The 21,291-nt window shown below is 35.8% G+C and overlaps 2 protein-coding genes across 5 annotated transcripts; one reads left to right on the top strand and one right to left on the bottom strand.

The window, feature by feature from the left end:
• The first annotated feature begins 1,778 nt into the window (after positions 1 to 1,778).
• Positions 1,779 to 4,436, top strand: tac1 (tachykinin precursor 1). Of its 4 annotated transcripts, none has more exons than XM_067411751.1 (5): positions 1,779 to 2,113; positions 3,108 to 3,210; positions 3,370 to 3,393; positions 3,797 to 3,853; positions 3,950 to 4,436. In XM_067411751.1, exons 1-5 carry the CDS (start codon positions 2,000 to 2,002, stop codon positions 3,994 to 3,996), a joined length of 345 nt encoding a protein of 114 aa, XP_067267852.1. In that variant the 5' UTR covers positions 1,779 to 1,999; the 3' UTR covers positions 3,997 to 4,436. The 4 variants fall into 4 exon arrangements, with proteins under 4 accessions (XP_067267852.1, XP_067267850.1, XP_067267851.1 ...); XM_067411749.1 differs by having other exon boundaries at positions 3,933 to 4,436; XM_067411750.1 differs by having other exon boundaries at positions 3,105 to 3,210.
• Positions 4,437 to 5,633: 1,197 nt separating this feature from the next.
• Positions 5,634 to 21,036, bottom strand: asns (asparagine synthetase). Its single transcript, XM_067411746.1, has 12 exons — positions 20,919 to 21,036; positions 18,178 to 18,433; positions 16,562 to 16,799; positions 16,268 to 16,453; positions 13,293 to 13,394; positions 13,031 to 13,158; positions 11,998 to 12,124; positions 11,113 to 11,219; positions 8,895 to 8,995; positions 8,716 to 8,797; positions 6,540 to 6,695; positions 5,634 to 6,453 (listed from the first exon to the last, which is right to left on the bottom strand). The coding sequence occupies exons 2-12, from the start codon at positions 18,424 to 18,426 to the stop codon at positions 6,244 to 6,246; spliced, it is 1,686 nt and encodes a 561-aa protein (XP_067267847.1). The 5' UTR covers positions 18,427 to 18,433; positions 20,919 to 21,036; the 3' UTR covers positions 5,634 to 6,243.
• Positions 21,037 to 21,291: the final 255 nt, after the last annotated feature.

The following is a 21,291-nucleotide window of genomic DNA, read 5'->3' as shown; positions in this document are numbered from 1 at the left end:
AAGAAGATAGCATGTCTGCAAACAGATGGATTCATCTGGAGGTACATGCCATTTCTGGAGTTGGTGTTGAGCTCTATAATGCAAAAGATAATGAATCGATCTTATTTTCTCTCTTCCATTCATTATCTATCCCTTCTACAGAAACACTTCTCCTTAATTCACACTCTTATCTTGTACCTTCCATCATCTGTGAGAGTGATTGAGAGTTCATATGTCCGAGTAGACAATTGGGACTGCAAGCAAGAGTTCAATTTCTCACTAGAGAACCACCAGTCAACTGTACACTAAAAACACATTGTAATCCAGTTAATTTAGTCATAAACATATTTTTGATGAATAAAACCTGCCTGACCAAACTTTACAGTATAGGTTAAATTTTAGACCACTGTATTTGTTTTCCAATATTTGCTGTCTATAAACAAATGATTTCTGAACAGCTGCAGGGGCAAAATGTCATCTCATCAGCAGTAAAACAAAAAAATAAAATTAAGGACATAGTACAAAAACCACATTACTCAGTAAATGTCCACGACCCTCACACTGCTGTTGGGGTTGTTTCAGTTGTGTTAGGCAATCTTAGCAAGAAATAACATTTGCATATGATATTAACACATGATTAAATAAAGAGACATCATTGTCGCTGATAAAGGCACTTGAGGTATGAAGTGCTTTTCGGACTGTATAGACTCTCTGTGCGCTGAGACAAAAGTCCTTTCTCATGGAAATCAGTTATGTCTCCACTTCCTCCGTGGGTCATCCACCTCCGAGTGTCCTCTCCCTGCATGATTTTCATCAGAAACACGAATTTAACTCTGACTACACTGCCTCCATTAGAGATGCAATGGTTTAAAAATGGCACGCAAGCAAGTGAAACACAAACTAGTCCCACTTTTATATTGTGTCTTTAACTAGTACTGAGATTTAAATTAATTATTTGATACAATACATGTTTTTTTTATTTTACATTGTACTTTTTTTTAAATACTTGCATATAGGCTAATTATATCTGTAATTGATTTATGTATTACACTGTTGACCCTTTTCTTACACCTTAACCCACCCATAAACTTAATCATAACAACAAACCTGTCTCTAACTTTACATGTATGCCATGTTGATAGGACCAAGTGCTTTCCAATAACCTGAACACATAATGATTGTTTTGATGCAAATAGCCTACATAGTAAAGACACCTAACATCAAGTGTGACTATACAATTAAAAAAATAAAAGTCTATATTAAAAACAAAAGTGTTTTATAGCTTGGTGCCACAGTAAAACATGTTTAAAGTTCCCTTTTAGGTTGCCCTTTGGGTTTTGCTCCTCTGAAAAACTTAAAATGTATATTCTTCCTTCAAGAATTCAGTTGTGATTAAACACATGGAGGAAAACACAAAGGTTTCGGCTTCTTCAGTGTTTAATTCCTCTCATATGTGCAATTTAATGTCCAAGTCCGTTCTGAAGTTGCTCACCTCATTTGACGCAAAAGAAACATCGTTAAACGAGCCATCTGCATTCATGTTTGCTCAGTCGTAGACGGAACTTCGTAAAACATGCGTCGAATTAGCCAATCATAACGTCACTTGTCTGCGGTCTACATACTGATCAGCACACGTCCATAAAGTCACACGAACCGGGACTATTTCAACTTTAGATACTTCCTCTAGCTATGTGAGCGAAATATTAAAAGAAGTCCTATTCGTCATCGTGCGTTTTCAAGTAATCTGACTAATACATTTATTTGTTTTATCGATTTTAAGCGTCGGAAGGAACCTGTCACCTCCCTGTTGCTTTGCTATAAAGCCGAGCGTGCGAGTCTGTACGGTCACGGAGACGCGCATCGGAAGCGCGCACTGAAGAACTGTGTTATATGTGGAGGAAACTGTTCACGCACAGCTGACAGAACACTGTACAATATACTCGAACAATACGACTTAAATCGACGTTTAGCTTGCGTTTTATACTTTAAAGTGCTTTTGGAAAGGAAAGTTGGGTGAAACATGAAATTTCTCTTACCGGCTGTAGTTTTTTTTCTTATTTTGTGCCAAGTTTTTGGAGAAGAATTGGGTCCAAAAGAAGACCTTGATTATTGGACAGGCAGCAATCAGATACAGGTGAGTTTTTTTCATCTTTGACTGTTATCTAAACATGTCTTTCAGATTAAATAAAAGCTACTGCAACTATTTGACATTTTTAGGGCTGATTTTAAAGGACTTTTTATTTGTACATACAAAACAACAAAAACATTCTAATCAAGTAGTGTCATTATATCTTATTACAATATGTTAGTATATATTAATAATTGTAAAAAAAAAACATTCTATCTGTTAAGGTAATTATATATAATTATGTTACTTTTCATGATTATAACTCATTGATTATAACAGAAAATATCACAATTGACATTACAGTGAACATATTACATTGTAATTACTAATAAAGTACTGTGTAATAATAACGAGCAACATTATATAATTATTTTTGGTTAGAATTTTTAATTATCATCATCAATTTGGTAGCATATAGCCACATATTCACAATTGAGGAGGACTAAATGCAGATATAAACAGATATATTACCACTTTACCATTAAATATTAGAGGGTGACATACACCATAAAATCCCCCTATGGCAGTAACAACCCTAATTGTAGTGTCATGTAATATGTGTAACATGGAAAATTTACTAAAAATGTTATCAGCTGTATTCATTCAATTTCATTGGGTAGTTAGGAAGGATTCAAGTACAATATGCACAGGTCGCTGTCCAGTGCTGAATAACTCAATGCTTATATTGCTTGTTTGAATGGAGCACACGTTTCCCATTTGACATTGCGGGTTGGAAGAGAGCCAAGGACTTATGTCTCTCATGCTCTTTGTGTCTATAAACGGCATCTTTGCAACTGCTATACCTCGTGAAGTATTTTTGTGCTCAAATACTGTGGTGGAAAATCATGAATTTGGTGAATTCTGTATTGGGATGCATTGGAGAGTTATAAAAAAATACTAACTGTATCAAAATCAAGGGTTCCGGTGGTCTTATACTGTGAGTGATTGGCATCTGTATGCTGGGAGTCTAATGTTGTACTAATCAAATCATCTTTAGCAGGATGAGTGGCTTCAGGCGGATCCATTCAGAGAGATACTAAGACGTATCACGAGGAAACCCCGACCTCATCAGTTCATTGGTCTGATGGGGAAACGGTCCTCTGGTAAGACCACAGTCATATTTCTTCCCTTATTTGCCACTTGTGCATACTGTAAAAAATTCAAATCAGATGTTGATAATACACTTTAACTAGAATGCAGCAAATTACAAAAACGCCTTTTGACCTATAAGTGACATCTCTTTCATTCTTCCACCCCCACAGCAAATGCACAGATTACACGAAAAAGTAAGTGAGCTCAAAATACAGTGCATATATTACTTGCTAAATGCTTACATTTTCCTAAAAGCAAAGACACTTGAGGAGAGATTTACAAATACAATCAAACAAAGATATTTGCAGTGTTTTTCTCAAATGAATAAAGGTTTTTGCAACTCTAGAAGGACAGAAGACTTTCATCATTACAAATCCTTGATCTTTGCAGGTTTTCATAAGATCAATCACATTCACAGCTTATTAAATGGAATCTTAATGAGTTTTAGTGATACACGATTCCTTTTAATGCAAGCTCACATCCTCAAGGCCTTTTACACAGTAGATTAAAACAATTGTTAAGACATAGAATCCTTCAACTGCACTCTAGGCTTCAACAATATTGCAAAACATTATATATCACTTAATTGTCTTCTAGGGCATAAAATCAATTCTTTTGTGGGGCTGATGGGTAAAAGAAGCCAAGAGGAGCCAGGTAGGAACTGCAAAACCTCTCAAATAATAAAAACTAGTAGTTTTTGTAAAAATTGAGTTATGACTTATTTGTAACCCAGACCTTCTCTCTTCACAGAATCATATGAATGGGGAACAGTACAGATCTACGACAAAAGGCGTTAATGGCTAAAATGGTCCATCGTCACATCCGCTAAGGATCATTTCATTATGTGATACTCTTTTCTTTATTATTCAGGTCAGAATTAAACATGCTTATTTCACATTGTGAAATAAGGCCACACCTGTGCCAGTTTATTTGTCAGATATTTTAATACGGTTCAGCTGTGATCAAATGTGTTTGTCACGACATCTTTCCTGATGTTGTGGAGCATTAAAGCAAAGCGGTTTCCTTTCTAAGGTACTCAGAGATTTGTGCTGAAAATGTCAATACATAGTGCCTCATACTAGTGTTTTCACCATAACCGATGATGTTGTAATACCGACAGTCCGGGTGTGATGTCATCCTGCGCATGTCCTGTCACAGTTTTTGCTTTCTTGATATCTCTGTGTGATTGTGGCTTGATATTAAAAATATTTTCTTTATTGGTGGAACTTTTAATTTCTTGTAGTATTGTTGAATGTGTGGTGCATCACGGACTAAAGGCACTTTTTCAGTGGTGCACTCACTCCACCTACAGGCTATAAGGAATATTTAAACCATCAAGCATCCTTTTAAACCAGGCTTATCAAACTGTATCAATAAAACACATCTCAACTGGTATTTTGAAGATAGCCTTTATCAATATCATGACCATATCTTTCAATGCAATCACTCCAGCATTTGAAGCACATTAAACTTTCCAAATTAATTGAAAATATCAAGTACAAGTTTTTTTTTTTTAAACAGTCACACTGTTTCATTTCTCTAATTCAAAATTACATTACAGCAATGTTGCAGCAATGAAAATACAATAAAATAAAAAATATAAAAATAATTTAACCCCTTAATATTAGTTTCACATGTTGATACTACGCCACCATTTACAGATAAATAGTCAACCCAACTTCAACCAGTGCCATTCATTCAACTTGAAGGCTTACAATAACAGTCAAACTGTTCTTTGGAATAAATATCACTGCTTAAAAGCAGTTTAACTAGCCAACCAATTATTAATGCCAATTAGCTGACCACACACACACACACACACACACAAATACACTCAAAGAGACGGTCCCACTGAAGGAACCAGGGATAAGTGCATAACTCAATTACACAGTGGTAATAGCTCATAGACTGCCAAGATATCATTCAGCCCTAATATTACAAAACAAGTAAAAAATTAATTTATTCCCAAAATAATAAAAAAACAAAACAAAACAAAAAACCCACCTATCATTCAAAAGTTTGTGGTCAATAAGATTTCCCCCCCCCCCCCCTCAAAGAAATGAATGCTTTTCAGCAAGTAGCCTACAAATTCGTAGCTTAGTTCAGAGCTTTCAATTCAAAAGCATTCTGAAAATTCTGAAATCCTGATAGAAGAAAAAAAAAAAAAAAAAAAGCATAATATGAATTAGCACAACTGCTATGAATAAATGTTTCTTCAGCTCCAAACGAGTATATTAGAATGATTTCTGAATGATCATGTGACACTGAAGACTGGAGTAATGGCTGCTGAAAAAAATAATCAGCTTTGACATCACAGAAATTATATTTTAAAAAATATTTAAATAGAAAGCAGTTATTTTGAATTGTAATATTTCACAATATTACCATTTTACTGCATTTATAAAAAAAAAAAAAAAAAAAAAAAAAAAAAAAAAAAGTGAGCAAAAGTCTTTCAAAAACATTTTAAATCTAACCGACCTCAAACTTTTGAACAGTACTGTATAATCGCTAGTTACTAATGTAAAATAAGTGATTGTTTATCTCCTTTAAATAGTGTAATATCTTTGTCTTAATATTACAGTTTTACTACAGTAACAAAAACTATTTTAGAAGCAGCAATGGTTACTGTGCAAATTTCTTAAGGGGTTCTTTTAACCAATAAGCTAAACCAACCCAAATCCATTTGACTTTTTTGTTAATATCCATAGAAGCTCCATAAAAAGATTTGTGTGTGAGAGTGGGGGGAGATGAGGCTAATGGAGTATGCAAGGCAGCTTGAAGGCCTGAAAAGTTGACAGGGCCTCCATTTTTATCTTTTGAACTATTGCATGAACTGAAGAGATCACTCTGACCTGTGAAGAACTGACCTTTATCTCTTTAGGAAAGACTAACCAACCCAGCCAAAACAAATTTAAGTGAACTGAATAGAGAATGTTGAGGCAGTAAAATATATTATGGTTACATTTAAGCGGGCTTCATGTGGTAGGTATGCATGTATGCTGTAGTGACTGTATTGTTTAGCCAAGGTCTGAAGTTTGATGCGATTACTCGTCTTTATCAGGCTTGTAGATGGACAGGGTTCTGGCCGAGGGGTCTGTGGCCTTGATCCAGCGAGGCATCCAGTAATGTGGCGTCCACTCCTGGCGGCCAGGGAAATTCTTCTCAAAGATCTGCCTCATGAAGAAACCCTCCTTGGTTTTGGGGGGGTTGAAAGGATACAGCTTAGCAGCCTTCTCTAACTGAGAATCATTCACCTGAAAGGGAAAAGAAAAATTCAAGGAAGAGATAAAGAGGAAGAGGCTTTAAAGCACTTCATCATGTGCATGTACATCTGCATTACCTCAGACTCAATGTGCTCCTGCAGGCTAGTGTACCAGGATTTTTTCATGGATGACAAACCATCACTGAAGGCCTCTTTCCTTCTCCAGAGAATCTCATCTGGGATAAGGTTCATCCCTTTAAACGCTTCCCTCAAGAGATGCTTTTCCACACCATCCTGTGCCGATCAAACAGAAGTTAATCAGTCTGGTTTTTTTATCCACTAACATGAATTTTGAAAAAGAAAGGGAAGATACGAGGTACATAATGCAAGGATGATATTTTGAAGAACAAACAGTTGACTTCCATTGTTTTTGTGTCTATAAAAAGTACCAACATTTTTATGTAATTATATAATTACATAATCGATTATAATTAACATCTTTTATGCTCTACAGAAGTCATTCTTTACTCACCCTCATGTCCTTACAAACCACAATGGCTGTTTACATGCACCAATTTTCATCAATCCGAATAAATTGAATCTGATTGCAGATCTGTTTACATGTACTCTAAACATTGTAATCTTATTCAAATATCTGTTTATATGCATTTTATATACATTCTGATTAAAACTTTTGCGCACACGCTCTGTGTGTGAAGTCATATCAATCACACTTGTGGTAACCCAGGTTGCGTCAATAGAAGATGATCATGTAGTGACAATAGTCAGCGATATTGTCAAAAGCATCAAATCTTGGCAATATTAAGAGGATTTGGTATTTCCAATTAATGCAGGCCTGTTACATTCTTCTATTATTACTATTAGGTTAGGCTTCTTTTATTATTAATTTAATATTATAATAAATTTGCTCCACAATTTTGTAGTGCATAACTGACGTGCTGTGAGGATAATAAAAGATTAGGCTATTAGCCATCTTTGGAAATGTTAACATTTTTTTTAGGTCTATTATACAATGAATTATAGGCCTGTAATTAAAATTATTAAGAGTGTAGGCTATATTTCCTAACACCGCAGTCATCAATGAAAATTAAATGCAGCTTTACTTCAAGCACAGACTTAAAAAAAAAAAAAAAAAAAACTGTTTAACACAAAATACTATAAATACTACAGAATACTGTTATATGTACTATTATATGCATGAGAAATAATGGAATAAATTACAAGGTTAGTTCACCCTTTAATTTAGGAGCTTCGGAGCGTTATAAATCAACGGTTCGGAGTGCCAAAGTCACGTGATTTCAGCCGTTTGGCGGTTTGACACGCGAACCGAATCATGATTCGATACGCTGATTCATAACGCTACGAAACTTCATTAAGCAGTGTTTTGAAATCGGCCATCACTATATAAGTTGTTATTTTGTTCTCGTCGCTTTATAATATTAATATTGAACCACTGTACTCAAATTAACGGATTTAGATGTGTTTTTAGTACATTAATGGATCTTGAGAGAGGAAATGTCATTGCTGGCTATGCAGGCCTCACTGAGCCATCAGATTTCAACAAAAATATCTTAATTTGTGTTCCAAAGATTAATGAAGGTCTTATGGGTGTGGAACGGCATGAAGGCGAGTAATAAATGACATTATTTTAATTTATGGGTGAACTAGCCCTTTAAGACAGTTATATATACCATTATCAGCATATTATGTTGAAATTCATCTGAGAGAATATGAGAATCCGTTAATGCAGAGTCAGACAGCTGTCATTTTTTACTTTCACTTTGAATACTGACAGAAGTTAAGATTTTATTGGCATAACTCACGCAAAGCTTGCACATTGCTTCTTGTGTGATATCCACTGACTCCCCTTTTTGTTTTAAAAGGAAAGATTTCCAATTTTATGACAAAGAGATACAGCTACGCCACTGCCTGTTACCATACATCTTTACAACTAAAGACGTAAACGTGAACTTGCGCACTGCGTAATGCGTGTCAACATTGCAAAGCGTATACATGGTCATTTTTTTGCTGTTGGATCGGATTAGAAAAGGAATTGAAATTCCATTCGGATCGAGCTCAATCGAATCGATTAAGGTGTTTACATTAATGTTTTTCCATCCGATTGAGCAGTCAATCTGATTACAAATGGATTATTTGGGTGCATGTAAATGTAGCCAATGACTAGTAAAAAATAATTTTTGTGTGGACTATGGGTACAAATTCCACGTGTTATATTTTAAATATGGAAGAGTAGCTGCAGCAGGACATGATGGAAGGAGTCAGGAAAGCCCACCTTAGGCACTCTCATCTCTTCAGGCAAAGAGAGGTAGTATGCGGTGAACCTATGGTCCAGGAAAGGCACTCTCAACTCCAGTCTAAAGAAGAAACAAACAGTTTGGAATGACAAATACTATGAAAAATGGCCAAGCTACTGCGGGCAGAGAAGTGAAAGGAAGGGACATTTAGTCTTACCCATGTGCAGCTGTGGTTCTGTCAGCTCTCAGCACATCAAACAGGTAAAGCTCTTCCAGCAGACGCACACTGTCCTCTGCTCCAGCTTTAGGTGATGGAGCCTAATTCAAAAGAGGTCAAATGTTCATTTGACAGCTCAGTCATACAACAATACTAGGGGTGGGACAAAATAGATACGGCAATATATTGTTGTTCCTCTCTGTGTGATACAAGAATCGATAAGCTGGCGCCAAATATCAATATTTTAATTCATAAAATAAGGCACTCTAAATAGATTTCTCGTAAATGGTTAGAACTAGCCTAAGAAAGTGAGGTTTTTAATAGGGGTGTAATGATAGATCGATATGGATTGATGCGTCGATCAAACATCTAACGATACAATGCATCAATGCCACATTTATAATATCGATATGAGGTACCTTTATTTTGACACCCTCCACAACCTCACGTAACGTCCGCATTTCCGCCAAAGCGCGCATTTTCGTTTTTGCACCATACAGTCTGTCTGCGTGTCAGATTGCGAATGCGATGCAGCAACAAAGCGGTTGTAGCAGCGAAAAGACAGATGCAGAAAAGTTTGTGCCTGCTGTAGGACGCAAATCATGGGTTTGGAAACATTTTGCATTTCTAAAAGCAGATGGGCAGGCAAAGAAATCCCATGTTATTTGTAAACTTTGCCAGTTCCAGTTGAAATACTTGGGAAATACTACAAACTAGTTTTACTAGAAATACAATTTTTATTTATTAAAAAAAAAAAAAAAAAAACTAATTTTGTTTTTTGTTGTTGTAAATGTCCCAATTGGGATAGAGTGTGTGTAATAATAATAATAATAATAATAATAATAATAATTTAAAAAAAAAGAGATTAATAAAAAAAAGTTCATGTTATCAATTTTGGTTGTGGTTGCGAGTTAATAAAAATACAACTCATTGTATAAACCTGGCACATAATATCTAAATATCGATTAAATCGATCGATATAGCCCTGAATCAAATCGTAATAGCATCGTGGAATTTGAGGTATCGGCAAATATCGTATCGCTGGCTGACAGAATCAATATCATATCGTATCGTGATGAACTGTCCGATTTACACCCCTAGTTTTTAATGGGATGGCGGACAGCAGCGCGAGTAAAATAACAGATGCCCCAGCCACGTTTAAAGTTCAAAGTCTGGACGCACTTTTATACCATTGATGTGACAAACGTAGACGTTTTTGACATTCTTCACCGAGTGCTTACACAGATAGGCATGGGAGCGTTTGAAAGCAGGCATTTATCAGCAAATTTGTCTATCAGCGGATCCCCATTGTATCCGCTGATGGACTAATCTGCTGATAAACGCCCGTGTGAATCTGTAATCGGCAAGCGTTCGATGAAGAGCATCATTTATGTCTACTTACAAGTTTGTGAACGTGAAGTGTTGATCATTGTAGCCAATCACAGATATGTTGAGCGCGTGAACACAATAGCCAATCAGAGGTATTTAAGAATCCAGGCTAAGGCTAAGCTGGTTTCGTCACATTTTTAACATTTTACGATATCCAAGTCAGTACCTTTGATGACACTATTACCATGTTTATTTTAAGGAAGCTGGTAAACACAGATGTTCCCAGATTTAAATAAAAGAGGTTGGTAATTTTTTTAATGTACCAGGTTTATATAAAACAAGTCGATAAGCAGTTAACTTGGGCTAAATGTGTCAGATTACAAGAAACAAAACGTTTAAGCTTTTAAAAAGTACAAGCATAAAATGTATTTTTTGTGCTGTTTTCTAACAGTTTGGACTTTAATAAAGAGAAAACCTGCACTTAACCTTTTCACTGGCATTTTGTTTTCAAAGTTGGAAAAAAAAAAAAAAAAGATCAAGAATTGGATTCAGATCGTGACTCCCAGAATCAGATCGTGAGGTGCCTTAAAATTCCTCAATGAGGAATCGTGAGGTGCCTCAAGTTTCTTAGGACACTTTTAAAAAGTGCACATTGTACTTTAAAGTGTATTTATATATATGTTCATGAGGAACACTTTACGTAATAAAATATCAAACCAAATTAAAAACACAAATGCTGATACCAACCAGCAAATAAAGATGCTTCAATGAAACTTTATCTAATGGAATAACATTCCAACACTTTTAAATGAGTCTTACAGTAAGTGTCCAAATACTTTTTTTAGAGACAATGCAAACATACACAAATTAATCATACAATAACATGTACCTTATGAAAGTAGATGTATCCTTGTGTCAACTCATCCGAACCTTCACCTGAGAAAATCACAACGCTGTCTGTCTTCTCCCGGATGTACTTTGATATCATATACATACCTGCAGACAAACACTGATCACTGAATGCTCCTGCTGCCATCTAGTGGCTATGAGTTCAGACTCTATAGTTACACTGCCAAGACAAGCAAGGCTACTATAGTTCATACTTGTGCTCTAACCAAGTATTAAGCCTATAAATGTAACAACCTTAACGGTTTGTGCTACAAATATAATTGAAGCCACAAATCAGGGAGCTTGTGTGTGCCATTTATTTCATGATAAATAAAATAAACACTAATAATTCTACAAAAGTTGCTTAAAGTTGTTAGAAACACAGATGAAGGGAAAAAGCACCACGAGAGAGTAGAGAATACAAACGGGAGATCGCTTCATGCTGAATCTTTTGTCCTGCTAACAAACTTTCTAAGCAGTATAATGCTGATGATGCATTTTCAAGTTTCAGACCAGCTCTAATCCAGAGAATTCACGTGGTCACACATTCAAACGAGTAGAGCAGGGGAATGGTAGATAACTGAACCCTAAACCCAATTGGCTGAGGTCTGTGGGCGCAGTGACAGCAAGATAGTTTTATCATTGACGCTTTGCAAATGTTAAACAGAAATTAATAGCTCACGAAAATTTCCACCACAATATGTTGTACTAGTTTGAATATACAGATATGCAAAGGAGAATCAAATTTCACATTCTGTGCTCCACACAAGATAATGAGTAAATGAAAGAATTGATTGCCTTACTCTTTAAACGCCACATCAATCAATCAAATCAAAAAAAAAAATAATAATTTAGTCTTATGTATCTGATGAACTCCTGTACTGACCAACGGAGGCACGTATAGTAGTGATGTCAAAACTCTCCAAGTGAACGATGACTTCCTCCAGCACACGGATCCCCTCCTCAGGTGTGAAGTTCACCTCATGATGTTCACTTCCAATGTATTCTGCCACCTGCCACACAACAAGATAAATCCAAAGCTATCCATTACCAAACACTCAAAACCACGTATAGCACTTCCCTTGAAAAAAGGCACACTTTTTTTTTTTATAAAACTTTGTCAACCTCAGGTCTCACTAAATGAGATTTGCAACCAATTTGCAATTACCAAAATTGAACGTACAGACATTTGCATGATTTAGCAATTTTCTAACAATAAACATCACAATTTAAAAGGGATACTTCACCCAAAAATCACCCGAAATTATCCCATGATTTACCCATACTCAAGCCATTGTAGGTGTATATGATCTTCTATCAGACGAACACAATCGGAGATATATTTAAAAATATACTATGTCCTCCAAACATTATAATGGTTGTAAAGGGGGGGCCACATTTTGAAGGAACGTTACAATTTTTGTAATGGAGGTAGTCGCATTTTGTACTATAAAGCGGCTATCGAGTGTGTTCATGTTTTCACCTGCAGAGATCTTACCTCGACGAGCTCAAACACACGAAATGAGTCAGAGAAGACTTCCACACGAGTGAAGGCGGAGCCTTAGCGCACACCTCCTATTACGTTATTGTCACTGATCAATGGTAGTACGAAGGTGCTTTGCAGCTGAAGCGAACTTTTCCTGAAAGTGAAAAACGGCTTTGGCAAGCAGTTTCAAACTTCCAAAAAGAACACAAAACAAACTTCTTTTTGGCCTGATTTTGTTCGAAATGACGTCACATCAGTTCGATTTCGTTTGAAGTATACCCGAGCCTTTAATAGTTTACCAATAACATCTGATAATTAAAAAAAAAAAAAAAAAAAAAAAAATGTGCCTCTAATGTAATGTTTCCTGTATTCATAAAACATGCTTCTGATCTTCGGCTGTAAAGTACATTTGACTTGCTACAAAGTGACCTACCTTGCGAGCAGCAGCGACATCTGGGCTGTCTTCCGCACCAATGGAAAAGGTTTGAATGGGATATGGGAGCTGCTCTTCTTTGGCCAGTTTCACAAGTGTCGCAGCAACCAGACTTGAATCAAGACCACCTGGAAATAAATAAATAAATAAATAAATAAATAAATAAATATATATATTAAAAAAAAAAATAAAAATGTACAGGGTGAATGTAGAAAAAAAAAAGTAACTAATGCACAAACAAAAACTAAATGAGCACAGGCACCTGAGAGGAGGCAACCAATTCTTCTGTGAGCCATCAAGCGTTTCTTTACTGCATTTTCAAACAGGAGTCTAATGTTTTTCTTGACGGTCTCCAATTCAAAGCCTGATGAAAAAAAAAGAAATTAATTTCTCTTTAGTTTATACTGTAGATAAAGCAAATGGTGGGGTTAAGCAGATGTACACTAAAGGGATTGAGAGATTCCAGAACTATTTTGCCCATTCATCTAGGTAGGCAGGGTTGCTGCACAATTTTTAAAGTCAAATTTAAAGCCTTTTTAAGACCTAAAGAAATACAAATTAATACTATACAAACTTATTTTTCCTCAACGCGTGATAAAAATAGGTTTCCACTCAAATATGATACTTAATCATGAAAGTATTTATGTAAATAATCAGAAACTGTACTTAAAATAAATAAATAAATAAATATATTAAAAAAATACATTTATTATGATTGATTTTATTTGGTAGGCATAGAGCTGCACTGTTTAGATAAGTCAGTTATTCACATTATGTTCTCTCAAAATGTAAATGAGTATACATTTCAGCATTATCATATTTGTCTAAAGAATTAATGTTTGTCAGGGAAAACATGAGCTTAGTGCAATTTAAAGGGGTGGTTACATGCGATTTCACTTTTTTAACTTTAGTCAGTGTGTAATGTTGCTGCTTGAGCATAAACAGTATCTGCAAAGTTACAGCGCTGAAAGTTCAATGCAAACGGAGATATTGTCTTTTAAAGTTATGGCATTTTATTGCCAACAAAAACGGGTGGTTTGGACTACAACAAGCTTCTTCCCGGGTTGGTGACATCATAAACCCTTGCTATTAACATAAACACTGCCCCCGGGAACACGCAACAAAGTGGGCGAGGCCATGTGGCGCAGCATAATGAAAGCGGAAGAGTTGTTTACACCGAACGCGAGCTGCGCGACGCGACAAAAGATATAGAACCCAGAAGATATTTTCTACACTGGATGCGGCGCTGAAGACAGATTCAAGAATCTACACGAGTTTAATGCTGGATTTACACAAAGGCTTTTACTGAAAGATGAAGCAGTTCCCACTTTAAAAGCAGAAGCTGCTGTTTATTGTCTTCAAACTGTCAGTACATTTTATTGTTTGTAACTTACATGTCTTTCAAACGTAATGTTATAGTTCTGTTGCTGTTTTTAATGCATCTAGGACATATACAAAGAGCAACTCGTTTTTGCTAGCCAGTTAGCTAAATTCTAGTGCAACAAACACCAACAAACTTCTATGTTCGTAGACAAACAGTTGTTCATGCTATAAATTAAAAGATACCTTTACAAAAATGCGACTACTCAGGCATGTATTTACTACAGTAAAGCTTTAATCAGGATAAAACTGTATATTGAAAGCTAACAAACAGCAGTGACAGCATATCAACACTTTGACAAATACTAAATGAAATACCATTCATAAACGTCCTTTAAAAGCCGTGATTGGAGAGGTTCTGCTTTATCCTCTTCATCTGGGTCTGAGTCTAAAAGCGCCTATATACAGCAATATAGGCGCTTTTATTTACTTTCCGACCAAGCGCGTAATAACGGATGGTAAGGGGCATGGCGTTCCCAGACGCTCCAGCAAATCATGATAGACTGGGCCAGTTACCAACCTGCTGACCAATCTGAGCACATTGCGTACGTCGGAGGGAGTGGCTTCATAGAAGCAGGAAGTCAAGTTCATATGACAGTGGAAACAGAGGTGTAGAATAAAGATAAAATATATGAAAAATACAGCGTTTTCAAAAAAACGAAGCATTAAGACATGTTATACTGTGCCCCAAAAACACAATCAAGCCTAGAAAAAAAAAACACGCAACCACCCCTTTAATAAATCAGGTTTTATTCCAACCTTCACTCCTGGCCGGAGGCTTCCGTAAATATTTAATTTATACGTAGAGGTGTTTTTCAAGTTTAATGGTGCAAGTTGTAACTTAATGCCTCTTTATTTCACAATTATGCTTCGTTTTAACTTACGCAAAGCTGGTGAAACCAGCCCCTGCTCTAATGACGTTTAAAAAAAAGTGTGGACCTTTGTGTCAGGAACAGATAGAAGAAATTCACTAAAATCGTGAGATGCTTTCTAGCACTACATGGTGTTCACAAGACATTTAGCAATGTTAGAACGAACTAATCATTTAGATTCTCAATGAACCAGTTGATCCAGTTCTGAAAAAGTGACTTGATTCAGTCACGCAGTTCACCATTTTACAGGGAAGATAAAAGCCCTAAAAAGCTTTGAACAGTTTAAAGGGTTAGTTCACACAAAAATGAAAATTGTCAATTTATTCACCCTCACGTCGTTCCACACCTATTAAACTTTCGTTTAGCTTCAGAACACACATGATTTCTTTTTATGAAATCAGATTTCTGTCCCTCAATTGACAGTCCACACACAACTACCACTTTGACAATTTAAAAACTTCATAAAGAGATCGAAAAACTAATCCAGATCAATCAAGTGGTTAAATTCAAATTTTCTTAAGAGACACGATTGCTTTATATGATGAACAGACTGAATTTAGGCTTATTTACATATAAACATTGATCAGCGAACATAAACAATGCTTGCTCGACACACGAGAACAAACCTCATTGGTTCTCGCGGAAGCTCAAATGTGCTGCATAACACATGAGAATTAACCTCACTGGTTCATTGGCTTGTTTGAGCTTCCATTTACCATAACTGATGTGTGCGATGAATTAATGTTTACATGTGAATAAAAGCCTAAATTCAATCTGTTCATCATAAAGTTTGAGTCTCTTCAGAAAGTTTGGACTAAACCGCTCAATTCATATGGATTAGTTTTACGATCTCTTTATGAACTTGTCAAAGCATCAAATTGGTAGTTGCGTAGATGGTCAATGGAAAGACAAAAATCTCTCAGATTTCATTAAAAATATCTTAATTTGAATGTAACATCTATTATATTTAATGCGGAATATCTACCTGTGCCAAGACCCTCAAGGTTGTTATAGGAGGCGTGTTTGGGTTCATCTGTGCAGCAGTGGAAGCGACCCATCTCAACAGACTCGACTTTTCCACTGAGCTTCAAGTTAAACACCTCAAAATGCCCTGGTGGGAAGGGAGTGATCTTTGCAGGAGAAGACATGGAGTGTGTGATATCGGTCAAACCTGTTTGAATTAAAACAAAGTTAAAACATTACACTGTTAAAATCATATTCTGTAATAAAGGTAGCTCAAAGGGAGTAAAACAAATTAGTTTTGCACAATTCATTATACCTTTGGCCTCAGAACAGACGGCAAGAAAGCCATCATCAGTGAGCATTCTGAACAGTGGTCTCACGCCATAGGTGTCTCTGCCTAAGAAAACCTTTCTGTTAGCAGTGTCCAACAGGATGAAGGCGAATACACCATCTAGCAGGGAGGCCATCTTCTCAATTCCAAAACGATCGTACAGGTGCAGAAGGATCTCTCCATCGACTTTAGTCTGATAATCAAACTCAAAGTGATTCTTCATCTATAAGGGATAAGATTGAACAACAGATGTTAAAGTCTGAATGAAATTGAAACTGACCCCATTTCTCCATTTCCTTTGTTAGTGCAATATTCAAAAAAAAAAAAAAAAAAAAAAAAAAAATTAAATGCCCTCTACTTTTCTCATAAAATAGGTCACAATACTGAAGTAAAGTCGGTTACAACTTCCAGTTCACATGGACTTTAAAATCTGCATGACACAATAGTCTTTTCTTCCCTATTGTGATGTATAGCCGGGTCAAATGGCTTCTCTAACCAGAAGAAAAAAAAAAAAGAAAAAAAAGAAGCACAACTGTTTACAACATTGATAATAACTGAGTATCAAATCAGCATTTCAGAATGATTTCTGAAGGATCATGTGACACTGAAATAAATAACACATAATTGCTGCAATAAAAATATTTATTTCACATATTTACTAAATTAGAATTAATTGAATGGGAAAAATAAATTATTATTTCCTGTTATGACCAAAATGTTTTTATATGATACATTTTATATAAATATTATAAATTATATAAAATTTCCAATTAATTCCCATAAATTCCCACAAATTCCTGCTAAGTTTCCAAATTGGAATATTTCCAAAATTCCTCAGGTTTCCACCCCTCGCAACCCTACTCTGGACACAATCACCTCTTACTGTCATTTCTTCATCCTGTAATATAGGCTATAAGAAACGTCTTATATTTATATTCAATTACATGTTATGCCTTTACAGTTTCTACTGTCATAAAATAATTGAATGACATGTTGATTTTTAAATCTAAATTTAAATTTTAAACAACAGATATTTCAGCAAAATGAATATAGTTGCACTGAATATCACTCTCCCTCTCTCCCATGTTAGTCTGTCTGCTGCTCATTCAGTAAAGTTTGAAGTTAAGCAGACTGTCAGGACGAGCCTTTATGCAAAATGTAAATGCTCATGTGAATTTGTAACATTTACAGATAAGGACACAGCCATAGAATGAACGTTTTGCGCTGAGGACGCACATACATCTGTCAAAGCGCCTGAGAGGGCAGTCCATTACACTAATGCATTAGCTTGAAGCATAAAGAACTCATGTTTTGATCAGCTTTGATCTCGTACTGCTCTCACAGCAGCTCACCGTTTCCTCCACTATTTTTAGATGCATTTTTGTCCACATAAATGCGTTATTCGGTGCTGTAATTTGACGTGACTGGCGGAAGTCTTCCATGCTCAGTGGGCGGAGCCAACCAATTGATCATGAGAACCGTTGATGATTTTCATTATCGATTTAATCGAATAGTTTTTGCAGCCCTATAATAAATCAGAATTTAAAATTGCTAATTAAAAATGCTAAAATTTCAGAAACGTTCAGCTACCTAGAACCTACCTTGATGTGGTTGTAGATCTCGCCATTGTAACATAACCAGAGATAGGGGAATTTCTTGACTCGCAGAGGCTGCATGCCATACAGTTGGTCCACTATAGCGAGGCGGTGAAACCCAAAGCAGCAGTTGGTGAAACCGTTGACATTCTCAAAACGGAAAGCATCTGGACCACGATGAGCGATCTTCATGGCATTAGTGCACTGAATTGCAAGGCACTCATCGCTACCAAACACGGCCCATATACCACACATTCTGATGCTGTGGATTAATAAGAACATAAGATGTATTAACAAAACTAGAAGGAACCCAAGTAATGTCCAAATTTCTCAACACATTAACTCAAGACCACTGATTTCTATGTCTTTTGGACACATACCATGGTAATACTAAAAATATTTTTGTACTTGGGTTTCAGTTGTACAAAAACTGATGATGAATAGATTGTGATCACACTAAACTAAACAGGCTTGTATTACTGGTTTAATGGGTAAATACATGACTGGCACTTGTCTGGTGAACATCAATTTTAGGTGACCGGCTAAAACTTTTAGGCAGTTATGACACAAATATTTTAGACGCTAGTGAAAATTGGAATAGAGGATTGTGAATTTGATTCCAAAGTTAAAACTACTAGCTTAATTTATACATTTTAATTACTTGTCTTTAAAAATGTAGGTTAACAGTCAGTAATAAAAAATAACCAATAATCAAATTACCATCAATAGCACAAATAAATACAAAGATACAAATGAAATAGTGCTTTTCAGGCAGGTCTAACAGTAGTATGGGCACAGAAATTTAATAAAGTTGGCTAATCAAATAAATAACCGCATAAACATATCCTTTTTAAAATTCAAAAGCAGTGAGTGATTTTTTTTCTTCCTTTACTGTTTGGTTAACATTAAAGGATTAGTTAACTTTAAATTGAAAAGTTACTCACTCTCAAGCCATAGGTGTATATGACTTTCTTCTTTCAGATGAACACAATCAGAGTTATATCAAAGACTATAGAATAACACAAGACGTGTCACTCGTATTGTTTTTTAATGGGAGAAAGTGTAACGCACAATATGGCGGAATAAGTCCCTCCTAATTAAGAGCCAATCGCCGACTGGTAAAGTCATTGCATCACTTCAGCGGACATTAGAATCACCGGTTTCTATAAAAACAGTCAGACACGCACCTGATTCGAGCGTTTAGAAACTAAATTTATGAGCCGGTTGTTGTTAGATTTCATTAGTGATTTCAAATATGAAATTTAATCGTAAGGTTGGCGAACAGTTTTGGAGAATTTGACGTCTCCCCATTCAAAGAGATGCCCAGGATGCCCGAGAGGCGTTTCAAAGATGGCCGCCGAGTGAAATGACTTGTCTTAAAGGGACTTTGGTTATATCAATAACACATTATTTCTATTTGTCATTTCTTCTTAATTGAATTTATCATTATTATTATTATTATTATTGTTATTATTATTACCATTGCTATTACTATTGTCACCCTCCTCATCCTCCATTCTCCAGTTTTTTGTGTGATTCTATTATCATCATCATCATCATCATCATCATTATCGTCATTAATTTTCTCTTCCATTTAATTTTTTTATTTCATTATTTATTTTTAACTGTAGTTATGTCTGTTGTACTTCCCTATATCCACCTTTATTCATATATTTCCACTCCCACACCCAGTTACACTTACACACAAATCTCATTGGCTGTTATTTAAATTTTGTTGGTCTTTGTATTTAGCATTTAATTTCCCATCTGTAAATATTGTAATTGACTGTTTGCATAAAAAAAATCTATATTAAAATCGACAGCCCCATAACAAACCATGAATCTGCAAAAAAAATAAAAATAAATTAAAATAACTAGCTTCCAGCCAAACAGATTCTACTTGCATCTAAAGCCTAACTTTGCTATGCCATGACGTACAATCCGTATGGCCAGAAGCTAGTTGTTTTAGTTAACGTGTTAAATATATAGATATTTTTCTAACACAAAACACATTTCACTTCAGAAGGCCTTTATTAACACCCCTTATTAACTAATCCTTTAAACACAGTGAGCAGCAGGATTAATAGGACACTGTCACTTTAAGAGCACGGATCATGCATTTTCTTTCTCAACTGAAGACGTAACCGATAACCGGTCAATGTTTATGATTCTCGCTCTCTTGGGACATAATTTTTGTGTGAATTTGTCTGTTCAAGCACAGGCACGTTCATGTTCTCACAACATTGCAGTGTTAGAATTCATCAAAAAATGTTACTGGCCACATGGCGACTAAGTTTCATATACTTGCAAACACCAACTCGCATTTGGCACTTGGCGAGTGCTGAGTGCTGATTTTAGGCCCTGGATGCATGTATCCTGTAAACATTAGGTGCATTTATCATGTAAATAATGTAAGCTATCTGACTGGTTAAACCTGTCCCCAGATGAAAAGTAAAACGGACTGCACGTAACGTAACGTAAACCTGCACAGTCCTCACAACAGCATCGTTGGAGTGTTGTAACTGCAGAAGAATATAATTATAACGTTATCCGGATATATTTATATATAGCTGGAGTAATATATCTTCAGCTGTTCGTTTATTACATAAGAGTAACGTTACACTTAGTGCCGCTGTAAGCATATGGAAGGAAGAGCAGCATTTGACATTTAGATAAGGATGCCGGCTGTTCTAGTCACATTTTAGCACATTAAAATACAAACCAATACAACATACAACTAGTACTACCTGTAAAAGGTGCTTGATTTGGTCTGGATTGGTTGGAAATTGAGAACTACCCGTTGTGCCTCAAGGAAGCTCCGCTGATGAAAGACACGTGCAGTGTTTCAGCAGATATTTGTTCTTGGTGACTCCCAGCTACGAGCGTCAGTTGCCGCTGATTGGTCAAATGTGACGTTCATAGTCATGTGACTATTAACGTAACTTAATGATGGGAGAAACGAAGCTTTTCAAAGCTTCGAATCAATGAACCAATTGCTTCAAAATGATTCACTGTTTTGAAGCGTGTTCTCAAAAACTCATACCAAACATGCATAAAAACAGCTTTTACAAATCCCTTGCAAATGTTGTACTGAAAGTATAATGTATAAAATGGAATTGA

The sequence above is a fragment of the Chanodichthys erythropterus genome, chromosome 15 (assembly GCF_024489055.1).
Source record: "Chanodichthys erythropterus isolate Z2021 chromosome 15, ASM2448905v1, whole genome shotgun sequence".
NCBI classification, from domain to species: Eukaryota; Metazoa; Chordata; class Actinopteri; order Cypriniformes; family Xenocyprididae; genus Chanodichthys; species Chanodichthys erythropterus.
Note: the sequence above shows the minus strand (reverse complement) of the source record. Positions and strands in the feature narration are given on the sequence as shown.

Coding starts and splice junctions, on each gene's coding strand:
- tac1 (XM_067411747.1), top strand. CDS start 2,000: ATGAAATTTCTCTTACCGGCTGTAGTTTTTTTTCTTATTTTGTGCCAA. Junction 2,114..3,104: donor CAGGCAGCAATCAGATACAG/GTGAGTTTTTTT, acceptor AATCATCTTTAG/CAGGATGAGTGGCTTCAGGC. Junction 3,854..3,932: donor AAGAAGCCAAGAGGAGCCAG/GTAGGAACTGCA, acceptor TTTGTAACCCAG/ACCTTCTCTCTTCACAGAAT.
- asns (XM_067411746.1), bottom strand. CDS start 18,426: ATGTGTGGTATATGGGCCGTGTTTGGTAGCGATGAGTGCCTTGCAATT. Junction 8,996..11,112: donor GATACATCTACTTTCATAAG/GTACATGTTATT, acceptor CTTTTGAATTAG/GCTCCATCACCTAAAGCTGG. Junction 6,454..6,539: donor AGGAGCACATTGAGTCTGAG/GTAATGCAGATG, acceptor TTTCCCTTTCAG/GTGAATGATTCTCAGTTAGA.